Genomic DNA, 16,920 nt, shown 5'->3' with positions numbered 1-16,920 from the left:
GGATTGGAAGTGGCTCAGTTGAACATGAATCAGTGTGCCCTTGTGGAAAGCCAGTATTGCACACAATGGCTTAACCCACTGTGCCAAAGCCAATCCCACATTTACAATATTGTTCATGTAAAGATGAAGACACTAAGTGTGTATAAAAATTGGAAATCTTGTGCAGAATTAATCTTTCATATTAAAGTATCCTGGCCAAGACAATACAAAGAAAATGGAGCAGGGAATGCTAGTAATATGTCAATTGAGTGGATTTGTAGTTAGAAGCAAAGCAATTGATTTCTCAGCTTCCTTGATAAATGACATCAATTTCTAGATTCTTAAAGCATAAGTTCAATTTAATATTTTTTCTGAAAATTAAATTGCAAAAATCATCAAAATTGCATAAATGGTATTTTGGTACAAAACAGCTCTTTTATAGAAATGTGGGTATTTAATAACATGGTTGCATTTGTAACATGAACTATAATGGTCCTCTTATTCTTAATTTTTATATAAATTTTCTGTAGTAGCTATATCACATTATTCAATATAGGAAGAATTCTAGAATTTATTTCACCACTTCTTTATTATTTAAAAATACATGTTTTCAAATTTTTGATAAAATAAGCAATTTTGACATGCCACATACAAATTTTAATGCAATGCGATCCGACAATTTCTTTAGAAGAAATTCCTAAAATGTTTGAACATTTTTAAAAAAGAATTTGATGATGCATATTTTTTTCCCAAAAGTTCTATCTGAACTTACCATCAGAGCATGTAGCTAGTAAAGGGGTTCATTTCTAAACTCTGCCAAATGTAAATGAAGAAAAATCATATTTGCTTTAATTTTGAGTATTAAGGAGGCTAAACATTTTGTTATTAGCAACTATTTATCAAACTTTTTTTCATAAATCTTATGTTCAGATTTGCTTTATTCAACTCTAGCCATGCCAGACGTCTCATTTTGTTCTGTTCACATTACAGTCTTGTTATAAATTCTGTGTTATGAGAACATCACACATTATGCATTCTTCCCCGTAGAACTTTCTGCACTTGGACTTTTCCAGCAATGAGCTCTGTCTGCTCAGTTTCTTGCTTCATTTACCAGTTGCTAATGTAACTTGTGATTGCAACAGAGGCTTGAAGATAATATCTTCTTGTGTATTTACTGTATTATTGACACCATAAGAAAAAAGCTTGTCAACCAGCAGCATTTTCATCCTTCCCATGAACAGCTGTCTGTAAGCAGGGGCAAGGAGAATGTTGTCTCTCTTCTGTTTTTCCAAGAGCTTGTAAAAAGAATAGGGCCTGGCAAAACTTAATGCAATGCAAACAGTACGCAATATAAAACATGACATGCAAATGCCCTCTTCATCGGGATTTCTGCTGTGTACACCTTACAGATCCCTCAGTTGTGACCCTGAACTACATGCCTTCTTCGAGTTTCTCAGTGTAACTCGGACAAAAAGAAAAGCTACATTCAACTTACTCAGGACTCTGCTTGCAGCAGCGACCAAGTCATAGGTTTTGGAATCATCGTATATTATTCTGACAAGAAACTGTCCTTCTTCATCTAACTGTGCCTCTTTTCTGGAAAACAAAAGTGGAAAAGAGATAGAAAGGAAGCTGAAATAAAAGGGTTAGCACAAGCTTGGATGACTGCACAAATAGTAGTTTTACATTCAACATGGATTTTTTTTTTAATGTCAATAAAACCACATCAAGTCCCTAAAATGTGATGATTGACAAAAATCATGACATAAACCATTTTCCAAATTAAAATAACATATTTAACAATATGTTGGCATACTAACATTTATATAATTTGCCAATGCTTGATAAAATATATGACATCAAATGTACTCAAGAAATATCTCTGTTTTCATAAATGCGCAGCAAACGGTTCTTGAGTCCCTATATGAACCAGACATTTTTCTAGTAAAGGAAGAAACATTTTATGAGTAAATTGGACAAAGACCTTTGATCTCTTGAAACATATATATTCCAGGAGAGGAGACAGCCAGCTCATAAAACTCGTTATTAACATGCCATCGAATGAAAGAAAACAAGACGGAAGGGGCGGGGAGCTTAAAGACAGCAATCATGAAGGTCCAACTGAGTTGTAGTCTTTTGAACAGAGTCTGAAGCAGTTCAGAGAGTAAGCCATGAGCTGTCTTGGGAAGCTGTGTCCCATGCAGATGGAAGAGCAGGTGCTATGGATCAGTCAAGGGGCATGCCTGGAGTACTGTAGGAAGAGCAGAGATCAAAGTAGCTGGCACAAAGAGTGAGACATAGCTACTAGAAAACGAATCAAACATGTGAAAAGAGACCACGATTGGTAGGCCTGGATGGGCACCGTGATGGCTGTTATTCAGCTAAAAAGGATGATTTTAACACTTGTCATATGGGCACTGACTCGAACTGACATAGATTAAAGGGTTTGTCATGTCCTGCTTCTGCATTGAGAGTAGACCAACAGGGTGGAAGACAGAGAGAAGAGACCCATTAGGTGGTTCCTGCTAACACTCAGGTTAGAAATGCTGATGATCTGGTAGACAGGGCAACAGAATGGTGGCAGGTATTGTTTCAAAGCCTGATCTGGACTGAAGGTAGATTCAATATTTTTTACTTTCAGATTGGACAGGGGGTGTGAGAACTCAAGGATGACATGTTTTTTGGGCTTGAGCAGTTAGAAGGCTGTTGTCACCAGTAGCTGAATTCAGAGAGACGGTCGGGTAGACTGGGATTAAGATCAAGAGTTCTCTTGTAAACATATTAAGTCTGGAATGTCTTTAAATATATCAAGTTTGAGATGCCAAATGGACTGATAAAATCTTCAAATATATCCTTAGCTTATTAAACTCAGGGGCTCAAAATACACAGTGGATTAGTGAAAAGAAATAATGGTTATCATGTTTAGTAGTTGTGATGATTCCAGAAATATATTTCTTTGCACTGACAGGATTTAGATTACTTTTCTCAAAGTGTCCAAAAGGGAAGGGGAACTCATGGTTCAAACTGTGCCCTCGGTAGGAAGGGACTGACCCAGGGCCCCAATGTCTTTGTCAGTGTTGAATTCACTGAAATTGATGGAGCTTAGCTATCAATTGTTGAGTCCCAATCCAACCCCTATAAATCTCTATGCTACTAGGAGAACACAAGAAAAATTGGCCACTATAATTAGGTGAACTTTTAACACATCGGCTCCAATAGCTTCATAAATGGTGTTGAGGCAAGTCCTGGTCCATCTCTTCCTTCAGAAACTGCTGCTGCTCTCTGCTGCTACTGAGGGCCACGTCTGGGTCCACTCGGGGAAATTTTCAAGCAATAGCCTGTCTTTGGTCACCATTGTAAGATGGAGACATTCTTAGAAAGATCTTATGTTTTCAAGATACCACTTAGTTGTATGCAGCTATGTAGAACAGTGCATGTAACGAAAAAGATAGCCCACCTTTTCAATAACTAAACACAGATATCCAAAAATTATGACACTAAAGTGAGCAAACGTTGGCTCAACCTTGGAAAAATGGTACAATCCATTTTATACATGTCAATTCCTAATTGTAATCATCATCTAAAATGCTGTGAAAGAAGAAACATTTAAGAAAAAAAAATCTTGCAGCATGCTTGGCACTGAGCTTAATGGTCTCTAGTTGGTTTAAAGTTGAAAGTCACAGCTTAGTGGTACTAAGTGGAGACTGAGGCCAATGATAATGCTTGGGATAAGAGCCCAGCGAGAAGTCTTGAGGGCAATGGGATTGTGATCTCAAAAGGTGGCTATCGCCAAAGGCTTGATTACTAATGCCTGGGTCCAGTCTGGTCACTCACATTACTATGTCCACTTCTTAAAAATCTAATAGGATTGCTCTACAGATAGTAATTTTGTAGCCTCTGATTTTAAGACATGCTAAAAATACAGGTATGTTTTAATTAAATACATAATACAGTAAAACCTAAATCATACTTTCACCATTCCCCAATCATTTTCTTTCAATTAGAGTAAATGAAATCACATACATTTCTGTAAAAACGTAATTCAGTTTCCATGCAATGTTCTTTCCAATTTGTGAGGAAGGAATGGAATATGTTTTCCTTCTACATAAAGTGGAAGAACAGCCGTCCTCTGAAGTTCCCTGCCTCAACGCATTCCTTCTTGCCTCTTTTTTTTTTTAATGGAAATATATTTCCTTATCTGCTGAGCTTTCTTTTTGATGTGATCAGCTTCAACATGCTCCCTGGAGAAGGACTAAACTAAACATCCGTAAACTAAACAGCAGTACATAGAAGGAAATAATCATCTCTGTTGAAGCATTTCACAGTGGTGCTGGTGCTTGGTGCGGTACCTAAGATGCCCCTGATCTCCATCAGAGACCCTGACGTGAGTCATGGCTCTTCCGTTTCTAATTCAGCTTCCTGGGTTGTGCACCTTGGGAAGCAGCAGCCATTGGTTCAAGTATTTGGGTCCCTGCAACTCACAAAAGAGATTTCCAGCTCCTGACCATGATTTGGTCTATGTGTGCCTGTTACCGGCATTTTGGAGGTGAAATAAAAATTTCTCTATCTTTCTCTGTTTCTTCCCTGTTCTCTGTTGCTCTTTCAAATAAAGTGAAATATTTGTATGTGTGTGTATAGAGAAAACACTGAACAATTCAAAATATTTAGAGCTAGTTATTTACACTTATTTTTGAACTATCCAGGAATGTTGGGCTGCTGATGCTGTGTCTTGTTTTACAAAAAATATTTGGATATCTATTATATCCCAAGCACTTTCTTAAGGACTCCTTGTAGATCAGTAAGTGGCATAGATAAAGATTCCTACTCTCATAAAACTTAGACTCAGGGGTCAGTATTGTGATACAGTGTGCTAAGCTGTCATCAGCAGCACATATGGATGCTGGTTCAGATCCCCTCTGCTCTACTTACAACTCCCTAATAATGCACCTAAGAAAAGAGTGGAGGACGACCCAAAGGCTTGGGCCCTTGTGCCCACATGGGAGACCCAGATGAAGCTCCTGACTTTGGCCATTTGGATAGTTAATCAGAGGATGGAGGATCTCTCTGTGTCTCTCTCTCTATAAGTCTGCTTTCAAATAAATAAGAATAAAAAAAGTACTTTGTAGCTTGCAAAAACATGCAATAAGCAGAATGTACAACAAAATTGCACAATATGAAGTGAAAATGTTATAAGTAAAAGCAGAGAAGCCTGAAAGCAGGGAACGTAGCAAAAAGGGTAGGAGGCAGTGCTAAACTACCTCAGCGTAGGTACGGGGGGAGGCAATATCCGAGTGGTTTTGAGGAAGTACAGTTTATCTCTGTCTTCTGTCACCAGAGCTGTCTGGAAACACTTCCCTTCTCTCTTTAGCTACTGCTCATCTTTCCTGATAGCGAGGGGACACTGGAATGGGAAGTGGTTTCACACACTAAACTAAGAAGGAGCGTGACAGATTAAAATCCAGCAGAAGGCTTTCCAGGCAGTGCGGGCAGGAAGCTGGTATAAAGTTGGCAGCCACAAAGCCTTCTCTATGGGCGCTTACGACTCCACACTACTCCTCTCTACCTTTTAGTCCTGTTTGTGTTGGGTCAGGATTCACTCTGCCCAGTGCTTTGGCTTCCAGCAGCCCAGAGATGCGATGCTGACCTTTCACAGTGCTCTGGGAAATGCACCTGCCACTTTTCTTGCGGGGAATACATTTCCCCACACTTCATCTACTACATGAGAGCACAGAGGATTTCCAACACAATATGAAACGTGAGGATGTAAGCTAATATTTAGATTACACCAGCAGCTATTGATGCAAATCTCCATTCCCAATGCATTGTGACCCTACAGGTTGAAAGGATTTTTTATTAAAAGCATATACATATTATTTCTAACAACTTATGAATTGTTTTCATGATACATGCGTTTCCTTTGGGCTTAAATTATCCAAAATCAGCCATGTGCAGGAACCAAATGTCTCAGACTCTCTTCCAGAATTATTTTTGTTGCATTATTCAACAATCTTACGTAATTTCCTTGTTATTTAAATTGTACTTAGTACACATGTAAGGAAAACCGTAGGTTTCACTGAGACACATGATAATTAAAGGAGAACTGTGGCACACTTATATTTTTTTCAATGATTTGGTGATTACAAAAATTGCCACATGAAGCACAGAAAAACTGGATTAAATTTATTTTAATAGCCTTCATTTATCAGATAATTCAGTGGTACTGTTATTATCATGTGCTGTACTTTGTGTTGTATTGTCTGTCGATTTTCATTATTATTATTATCCTTAGTTTAAAAAAAATTTTTAGCTGACCCCAAATTAACATAGCCTTCTATTATTTTCAAAAGATATAACTAGAGAAATGTCTCACCTGTATATACCAATATCACTCTAATGCATTAAGGATTAAATTAATCAATAAGAGATATTAGCAGACATCAAGAAAATATTTTTAAAGGATTTATTTATAAAAAGGGTCTAAATAAGGTGAGATAAGTTAAAACAAAGTAACACTTTATGTTGCTAACAAGTGAACCTAAATAGAGTAAAATATCACCTGGCTTCCTTCGCATTTGTCATAAATCAGCATTTCTTTATATGATATGGAAATAAACATCTGAACTAATTCTTTACACAGGGGCACAAAGTTTGAGCAACAGGAAACATTTTGCTGTTTGCTTTTGTCACCCATAGAGACAGAGTGACAGGGTCCTCCCCCAGCCACCACAGTGTCAGCAGAATTACTCTACAGAAAGAGGTGGCAAGGGGGCTTCTCATTACTAACAGCTTTAACCGAGGAGAGTCAGGGTAGCTGGACAAGAGGCGAGGGCAGAAGGAAGGAAATAGAGCAGAGAAACAGAAACAGCAGCTGTGAAAACTTTCTTATCAATACAGTTAAAATAAAGATTCTCTTGGATTGTTGATTAGCTGGTAGAATTTATGAATATCGAAAAATCTGATATTTGAATTCAAATAGTACAATAACATAAAACAAACAAGCAAACAAAAAAATAATGAAATAAAGCTTTGAAAGTAAATAGACCAAATTCTCACCATGGGAGAAAATAAGAAAACACACACACACACACACACACACACAATCCATGCCATATAACTGCTTAAAAATTGAGAATGCTTTCCATAGCACTTACTTTCCCATTGACTCTTAGAGATGATTTTAAAGGTATTAGGGATTTTCAGCATGGTCGTGACCAGGTATTTGAGTTTTAAACATTAATCACTATTGTCTAATGCTGTGCCTAGAATCCAGAATGTGTTAATGAATGAAACAAAAATCATTGACAAGGGTCTATGGCTTGTTCTGAAAATTGAGAATATGTTATACCTTCTGCTTTTTTAAAAAAAAAATCTTAGGATACGGTAGATAAGAAATGCCCAGCAGGCTTCTCATAATTCTATTCTTAGGAGGCCTTCCTTAAATCTAACACGTGAATGTACAATATTAATCTTCTGACACAATGAATCCCTGCTGTTACAAGCTGTTCAACTAGGTTAAGTACAATGCAGGGAGTATACATTATTCAGTCTAGGTAAACTCATTTGGGCGATCAACAAATTTATCTAAAGACTTACAGTATGCATTGTATCCTTAACTCTTCAAATAACATTGTTCAAATTACAGACAACGCAATTTTCGGTGAAAGCATAAAAAATGGGAAAATGTGAACACAGGCTTCTAGAAGATGGAGTCTCCCTAAAAGGTCTGTTCTCAGATGAGAAAGGTCAACAAAGATTCAGCAAGCAACCTGACCAATGAGAGCCCCAAGTGGCTACTTACCCTGCAGGTCCCATCATCAGAACTCACACTGCTCTCCAAGGCACTACACCTACGTGTTGACAAACCCTGGGACAGCTCAGTGCAGTGAGCCGGAAGGCTATTCTTACTGCTACCTTGTTGACAGTCATTGCTCACATTAAACGTTCCCATTATAAACCAGAGACAATAATGGCAGGGGAGTTCGACAATATTAAAACACAATGACTCCCGAAGGAGAGATTCTGAGAAGGCTGCTGAGGAGATGCACTGATCTTTCAGTCCAGCTGCAGCATCCTGCTTAGGACATTTTTCAGTTGATGTTAGCCCTTCTAAGACACCGTGGTCCTCACACACCGAAAGCATGCTATGCTAAATGCTCTCAGGGATCACTTTCTCTGTTTCAGACAAAATATGCCACAGTCCAACTTTCCTATTCAAGGGCTTGGATACTCCATGAACATGAACATCAAACAGGCAGCGCTAATACACAGATGTGTTGCCACTGCCCACCTTCCTGTTAATTTGCTTGTCTTGTCAAGAAGGTTTACAGGCCTTTCTTCGTGGGATAAAGTGCCTACTACCACAATTACAAACCTTTGATGGCCAATTCCCTGCTCTGATCATTAGCAGCTAAGTAGTCTGAGCTACGTTTTCTAAAAGTCCTTACAACTCGGTTCTCTTATTTGCTAAATGAGGCGAATGTACACCTTTGTTTTCCATGGTGGTTGCGAGGATTAAGTGATACGAGAATGAAGCACTTAGGGCCGAAGCTGCAGAACCATGTGGGAAGTGTCCGCTACATAGGAGCTATCACACTCAAAATAGAATGACTCAGTGAGCACTTCCATCTGGTTTTCAAGTTCAATTCCAGTTATTACAAACATTTATCTACAGTCTGTGACATTGACTCTGAACAGCCATGCACATACCTGCCTTTGAGGCCCTTGCTCAAGGATTCAATCATGCCCTGAATCCCATCCAATAACTGTCTTTTGATATATGAAATTGGCGGCCCAACAATAGTATTCTTAATCCTTCCAATATGTCCCTGGGTGGTGTGACAACCCTTACAAGAAGACTTGAGTCGACTGTTGTATCTTCTGCCATTCCTGATGAAAAAAATGTTCATTTTGCATAGCAATGTGACCATAATTAAGAATGCCTAAAACTGGATGAAACAACAGATCCAAAGTGCTCTCAAATTGCAAAGGCCAATTATAAGATGTGATGAAGATCTCAACTAGCTTGGCGATGCTGGTTATTTCCTGATCTACGATAAATGTCAAGTTCATACAAATTAAATAAATGTGATGTTTGTCAGTTATGCTGCATGAACTTGGGGTGCAAAGAAAAGAACATTTCAACAGAACTTACATTTCATTAACCCTAGCAGAAATGTATAACATCATTTTGAAATAAACTCTGGTTGCAGAGAAAAACAACTATGATGATATCTGTGTGTTCTATTCTCTGAAAATTAAAAATGTGGAAGATAATTGATTACTGTATGAATGGTCCTATCCATAATGTATAGGAACACAGAACCTGGTACCTAATCCTATACAAAGGAATCTTCAATATGCTCATGAAAAAAACTTAATGAGGGTAAGCTATTAAGGGATTACGACATTGTTTAGAACTGAAATCAATTTTTGTTTTTATTTTCCACAAATGTTTTGAAGTATATTTGTGTGTGTGTGTGTGTGTGTGTGTGTGTGTGTGTGTGTGTACAAATTTGAGAGGAAAGAGAGAGGAGAGAGAACAACCTACCAGGCTCTCTCCCAGAAATTTTAAAGGAGAGTGGAGTCTGTTGAATAAGGATAAACATTAATCAGATACTACAGAAACATAATTATACGCTTTCACGTATACAATGAGGAAATAGTACAATTTGGAGCATGGGAGAAAGCTCTCTTAAAAATTAGCATTTGTTCTGACATCTTGGAGCTGAAGCATGTTGATTTGTGCAGGAATGGGGGAAGACACATGCTAGCACAGATGTGTCACTCTGCCAGAGCTGAAATAGCAGAATGATTGAAGAGCTAAAAAGCGGGCCACGAGACTGGAATGCCGAGAGCAAATAGGATAGATTGACAGCCAAGTCTAGGGTTGAGTGATTTGAAAACTGACTTAAAAAAAAAAATTTAAAGCAGCAATTTAGTATTTAAAGATTCAAGAGAAGCCAAATACTGTAGAATCTTGGACAAAGTTCTAGAAACCTCCTTAATTCCAATTTTTTGATACAGTTTGATATCTAAAAATGCGCTCCACCCAACAAAACACATGGTTTTCTCTCTGTTTTACCCCCTCAGCTTCCTCATGAACAGACAAGAAGGCAACTTTTCAAATGGAAAAGCTGCAACACCTCACATCTTCCGAGTTGTCATCCTTAAATTGAGCCAGTTAGATTTCGTGTTCACTTCCATAAGTGCGTTTTCCTGTTTTTGTCTGCACAGTGTCAAACGGTAACGAACACTTGCCAGCACATTAAAGAGAAACATTTGCTATTGTCACTCGTTCTAGAGAAAAGTAAGCAAGAAAAGAGACTTTTTTCTTACAAACAATAATATATACTGGATATTTGCAATGACTAGTATTGGAAATATCAAGGGTGAGAATATATGCTTTCTACTCTGGCACTAAGGGTAATGTGTGAAAACTTGGCTCGGATATAATTAAAATTACACAATCTTCATCTATTCTTTCTTTTCTCCCCATGTACACAAACCATGTTTGTACTGGTACAAACAACACCTAATATTAGTGAGTTGATCAGCTAACACACATTGCTTCCTTCTAACTTGTAGATATTTCTACAGAATGACATAACCCCAGCATACTTTGGTTTATCTACTTTCAATATAGATACTAATGTGTTTATTTGTATTTGGGTTTTTTTCTGGGTAGGAAAGTGAATATGTTATCTATTATGTGTTTATTACATTAGCTCTTATTTAATAAGTCAGCTTTAAAAAATGCATTAAACTTGACTTAGGCAGAGTAGGGTTGGAGTTCTGACTCTTTAGTGTCCTAAGGTCATCTAATCTAGAAATTAAGCTTCATTAAAAGGAAAAAGATGGAAACTTAAAAACAATGACCTAGAAACTTCTTTCTTATTTGAAATGGATTTTGTAATACTCAAATGAAATTACAAAGAAGAGAGAACTTTGGGAATTTTAACTAGCTTCATTACATAAAGTATCATTAACATTTATAAGCATACACAGACATATTTGAGCATGGAAGCAGAAATGTGCAGGAATTTAATTCATACCTTCTTGGTTATGCAACTCTAGTTAAAACATGGCAAATGATGGTAGCACACCAATTTGCTTGTTTTAATTTGTTTTGATAATGTGGGCATTAAAAGCATATTCTGGCATTAACAGACTGCAAACAGGGACAGGGGATAGGAAAGGAGAAGAACATAATGTAAGATTGATTTCAAAGCACATGTTCAGCAGAAATACAACAGGATGGAGAGGAATTGGGAAAGTCAGACGTAGAAAATTTGGCTAAGGACTGCTGGAGTCCCTGGAGGGAAACTGAAGAGGGTGAGCATACAATAAGAGGATCGTTTAGGAGGCCAGCTGCATGAAGGATGAGCAAGAAAGAAGGAAAGATAGCACTTATTTCTCAATCTCTGATGAGGAAATATTTAGAGTCATGTGTACTTCCAAGAGTTCATGGATGGAGAAGCATTTGGTCTAACCATGGTGGCAAAGAAGCTGCTCTGCCCTCCCAGAGTTCCTCAGGTCCATTACAGAGTTGGATACAAGCTCCTAACTGCAGTGTGCAGCTGATGAAAATCTGGAAGCTGGCTTAGGGGGGAGATCCTCATGGCACTATGTTCCTACTCCTGGACTCTGCTGCTTCAAAACTGGCTGGCTCAGTTACAGGTGTTTGGAGTCTCTCTCTCTCTCTCTCTCTCTCTCTCTCTCTCTCTGCCTTTCAATTAAGAAAAAATAAAAGTTTGCATAAAAATTGAATTAAATGAAAAGCTTATCTTGAGCTTGTATTTTGAAATTCAAGCATTTTTGTTTCAACATGGATTTTCCAAGAACTTTTTGAAGACTGCCTATATGCATCCATTTTTTATTTTCCTTTTGGGACCACACTAAACATATCCTATAATTCCATTTCCCTAATCACTTGGAAAGACCTGGGTCTGTGATTTCATGTGTCTCAGGAGAACTGGGCAGTGAAAAATCTCTGATTCTGAGAGAAATGAAAAAGAATCTTTCCCTGATTAGGCAGTTATTTTTCAAAAACTATCTTAATCATTTTACAGAGCAGCACTGTCAGCTAAGTATCATTTTATCCTTTGAGTACTGAGGCCTTGAAACTGAAAGATTTATTTACTTGAAAGGCATAGCATGGCGGGGCAGAGGTAAGGGGAAAGAGTCTCCGCTGTCTCACTCCTCCTATAGCCAAAGCAGCCGGTCTGGGGCAGGTTGAAGTTAGAAGCCAGCTTGTGGTGGGGGCACAACCATTGGAACCACCTTCCCCTGCCTTTCCATGCACGTTAGCAGGAAGTTGGACTGGAAGTGGAAAAACCAGAACTCCAACCAGCCCTCCAACTGGGATGTCAGAAGCAACGGAAGCTACGAGAGGCTTGGAAAGCTGAGGCTACCTGGAAAGCCACAAAACAAATTTATGGCGAAGCATTTGTTTGTTGGAACCATCATGCATAGTTTGTGATGACCAGATTCAATTAGAACCATTAATATTAAAACTAAAAGATTAGTATATGATGTTTTGCAGTCAAATTGTTTCCATATTGAGTTACAGCCCCCCCCCCAAAATAAAACTAAAAATATCTTGGTATCTCCAGTTTTTTTTTTTTCCTAAGTGACAAATTACATCATTCTTTCTTCTGACCTTGGTGCCTAAAACACTAGACGGAAACCCATTCAAGATAAGCACAGCAAAGACCAAAAGAAAAAAAAATATGAATCAATGAATAAAAACATACCTTGCCCTGCTGTAGGGAAGTCAGATAAACCAATACTAAACAAATATGTGCTCTTTACCCAAGGGAAGATGAATGACAATCTCCTAATTTTAGCTTATGTAAAACTTCCAACTTAAGACCATTTTTAAACTTAGTTTTGGCTGTTAACTCTAGGCAAATAGTTTTTAGCATTTTGCTTCGTTTTTCTTACTAACTTTTAATTACGTTTTTACTCATCAAAGATTTTTCAGGTTTTCAAATCCATCCTTCAAATACGTACATTCTAATGAAATCAAAAGACAAATTTAAATCCAGTAATTTGATGCCTGGCTGAATTAACACAAGGTAACAAGAAAAGGTTCAATCAAGGTGCTTTGTCAGCAGGAAAACTCCTGCCAGGACTCTAAATGGATACCTGGCTTTTCTCATCCTGTAGGAACCTGGATTTCTTAAGAAAAAAAAAAAAAGTCTGAAGATGGAAAGCAAATTCATAATAGAATATCCAAGGTAGATTCAGAAGTCTGGTTTGCTTTCTTACATTTATTATGGTCTGAATCAGAGCTTGGGAGACAGTAGACTCGCTGCTCCATCCTGTTCAGCAGAGGAGGTAAGGGTGATTTTTTTTATACCCTCGCGTGGTTAGAGTTTAGTCTAGATACCTACAGAACATCCTCAATTTTGACTTGGCCTTCAGCAGTGCCTGATGCAATCACTATGTCTTTAAGAAAGAGCCTACTGGTCCTTTGGTTTAGAATTTTTCTTTTTCTCCAAAAGAGAAATCTGAAGCTCTTGTGAAATGGTTATATTGTTGGATAAGAGTCTAAGTGGACAGTGAATTTTCTGTCTGGAGTCTGTTACTTAGGGTTTTATTTGTCATTAAATGTTTGACATTCTTTCTTATGAAAGACGAATGGTCATTTCCTGCAAAATCAAAAAAAAAGGATTATATAAAATTATATAAACATCAATTTAGATAGTTGGTTCCAAAAGAGAAGCTAGGAGTGTCTGATGCTTATTGAAACAAAGAATCTGAAAATTTTTTCTTCACTTATCTAACATCTCATGAAAAATTGAAACTCAAAATATCTTGGGCTGTGGGCAGCGGTGGTGACCCCACAACTCTGCGTGTGTGTGGGGGGGGGAGCATCTTTTAATGATGCTTGGTTTTCTCCTTCCCTGCTCCCCAGCAGTGGGAGGAACCTGTTGATCTTCCAGCGTGAGTAAGCAGAGACCCCCTCAGCATCCCTGGCTGAAAGTCTAAGAGCAGCTGGAATCTGATTTGCCTCACTCTATAGGCTGAATACTAACCTTTCCCCAAGACCGGCTGGTATCCACCTAAAGGATGCTTAGGCAAAACAAGAAGTGATGTAAACAACACCCGAATGATCACATTCATTTGATCCACAGCATTGCTTTTGCAAGGGGCACAGTCCTTGAAGTAATTTAATGATGGTTTGTCTGGATTCTTACCAAGAACGGTATGTTTACATGACTCGGTGGTCCTCATTTAAACAAATTAACACTGTTGATGGAAACTAGTTACAGATATACTGGTGAGTCAAAAAATTCTGGTGTTTTCTTAAATATTAAGTTATTTCTGATATGGAAATTGGGGCGATTCCTTTCTTTGAAATGAGAAAATATCCCATGGGGAATATGTTTGCTGGCTTCACGGATTCACAAAGGGGCTTTAAAAACTATCCATACTTGAAATCTTGCTCTTGGTGGCTGCCTTCTCTGTAAACTGGTTATCACGCAAAGGAAAATGTATCATGGTGTTTATAAGGTGGGCTGAAAATTCCAGTCTCTAACCTTTAACGCTAACATCCTCATTTAGTACAACAGCATAATCGCCAGATGTCAGCCTCCCCTGAAATAAGTACCCTGTGCCCAACATAGATGGTTTAGAGAACATGCGGGGAATGTCCACCCACACAGACCCAGAGGGCGTAACAGTGGCACTCTAAACGCTGGCCTTTAGCACCCGGGTCATTTCCATGGAAAGGATGGCTCAGAGAATCCCTCTGTGGTACCTCCCGATAAGGCCTATTAGAATGGATCAATCATTGTAATGTGCTTAGGAAAAAAGAGCAGGGAGGGAGCTACTTTGAGACAAGACAACTAAGCACAGCCATCCGAGCAGATGACAGAGATCTGCCCATCCAGGTCACCGCTGCCCGCACAGCTCTGTTAGAATTCAACAACAGTTCAATGCTGACTCCAATACGAAAATCCGTGAACTGCTACCTGACAGCACAGCTACACAGCGCTAAATGCAACATCAACAGACTGAGAGAGCCAAACTGACGTTTCTTTTTTAAAGATTGAATTGCTCAGCGTGCTTGGAGGTGATGACTGGATTGGTTTAAAGGCTCCGGAGAGGGACAGGGGAGGGTGTCTCTTCCTTCACATTCCTAGTCTGGGCCTCAAGGCTTTAGACAAACAGGAAGCCAGAAATGCCTCGCATCACAGCAGAAAAAAGAAAAATAAAATTTAAAAAAAAAAAAGGAAATTTAAAACATTTCAATTCCACTTTATTTTAGAACGAATGCATGTATTTGACACACTGATGCGCCGGATAAAGTTACCACATGTATTTTAGCATTTCGAAAGAGGATTAATGATTTGGTATTTCGGCAAAATGTGTACATCACAATAGGTGCCCAGGTCGTCCCTGGGTTTCTAAGACCTCTGAGAGCTCGAACCTCCTCCCTTCTCTCGGCTTGGGTGCCGCCCCACGTCCACCCGCAGGGCCTGGGAGCCTGGGAGGCGCTGGGAGCGCGTTCCCACGCTCCGGCCGGGTCGCAAGGCCGCGGTGACCCCCCAAGGGGCTTCTTTGGGGCGGCTAGCGGCCGCCCAGCCCCGCCCCGGCTGGGGAGCGTGGGAGCGCAGAGAGAAGGGCTGGCCGAGGCACCGCAGAGGATGCGCGGCGGCGGCGGAGAGGGAAGCAGGGCGCTGCAGGGAGAGCACCAGGGGGCGTCCCCCGAGGGCCCTCCGAGCACGGCGCCCACGCAAGGGCCCGAGCCTGCCACTTACTTGATGTCTTCCCACACCTCGGGGCCGTAATTGCGGATCACCAGCAGCTCCAGGGCGTGATTCACGAATCCGTACTGCGGGCACAGGGAGAAACCGGGGCGTCAGCCAGCGGTACGCTGTAGGTGGGAAGGGGCTTGGAGGCCAGATGGTTGACACGGACTCCATTGCGCTCCTGGAACCTTTCGCCCCTATCCCCGGCCCGCTCAGCTCCATTAGGGCGTACCCCGTCCTGCATGGTGACTGAGCCGTCACCCCAGCCCCATCACTGCCAGAGGCTCGCCGTCAATCATCCGCCCCACCCCCATGCCATCCTCTTAGGCTGGATCACCTGTCAAAGCGCAGGGCAGCATAAGGACTCGCACCCGGAGCCTGTCCGCCCGCCGATCCTGAGCTTCCCACACCCACAAGGGCCTGCAGGACTCGAGAAGACCCCGCACTCCGGCCGTACTCCATCTCGGGAGAAAGGAAGGTCCTGTGCACAGGATCCGCGGAGGAAGCAAAGCTCCGATCGGCTCCTCCGCGACCCCTCGCGACCCTACCTCCCCTGCCCGTGCGCAAGGCAAACAGGGCAGGCGGCTCCGGCGGCCGGCGGTGCGCTCCCTCGGCCCTGGCGGCAAGCTCCGCCGGCGCGGCCGGTTCCATCCGGCAGCCAGGCCGGGCCTGAGTCGTGGGGTGCAGTTCTGGCCTGCTGAGGCTGGAAAGCACTCACCATGGTACCTGGCGCCCCGAGTCCGGGAGGCAGTCCCCACGCAGAGGCACGGTCGAAGGGGACCTAGGCAGCAGCAGCTGCAGCAGCGACAGCGCAACCCGGCCGGGGCGGCAGCACCGAGCTGCAAGCCAGCGCACCAGCCCCGGCCGGCCCTGATTGCCAGCTCTCTCCAGCCAATGGCGAGTCGAGCCGCAGGAGGCCGGTCATGGCCCACGGATTTCCAGCCAACCAACTCCAGAGGAGGGAATTCGGTTGCTCTCGAGGCTGCTAAGCTCCAGTACCTTCCCACCCCCGCCTGGCGACAAGGCCTTCGTTTGAGGCCATAACAACGGGATGGAAGAGCCCTGGCCGTTTCCCCTGCAATTATTTTGGGGGCTGGAGAGATATACCTCTTGTGGTTCCCCCTAAATGTGTTCTTATGTAGAGATGTGTCCTCATGGATAGCAAAAAAATGAGGAGAGAGTG

At 40.9% G+C, this 16,920-nt stretch overlaps 1 protein-coding gene across 1 annotated transcript in view; it reads right to left on the bottom strand.

The window, feature by feature from the left end:
- The window catches only part of GUCY1B1 (guanylate cyclase 1 soluble subunit beta 1), a 39,635-nt gene extending 23,044 nt beyond the window's left edge, over positions 1-16,591 (bottom strand). Inside the window, exons 1-3 of the mRNA XM_040971317.1 lie at positions 16,456-16,591; positions 15,747-15,820; positions 1,475-1,575 (exon numbers count right to left, since the gene is read on the bottom strand). Coding sequence (XP_040827251.1) covers positions 1,475-1,575; positions 15,747-15,820; positions 16,456-16,458 — 178 coding nt within the window. The 5' untranslated portion in view covers positions 16,459-16,591. The remainder of the gene's footprint in view (positions 1-1,474; positions 1,576-15,746; positions 15,821-16,455) is intronic.
- Between the last annotated feature and the right edge of the window lie 329 nt (positions 16,592-16,920).

Source organism: Ochotona curzoniae, unplaced genomic scaffold, assembly GCF_017591425.1.
Source record: "Ochotona curzoniae isolate NIBS_2020 unplaced genomic scaffold, NIBS_Ocur_1.0 contig_21, whole genome shotgun sequence".
Classification (NCBI taxonomy): domain Eukaryota; kingdom Metazoa; phylum Chordata; class Mammalia; order Lagomorpha; family Ochotonidae; genus Ochotona; species Ochotona curzoniae.
This window is presented reverse-complemented; position numbering and strand designations above follow the sequence as displayed.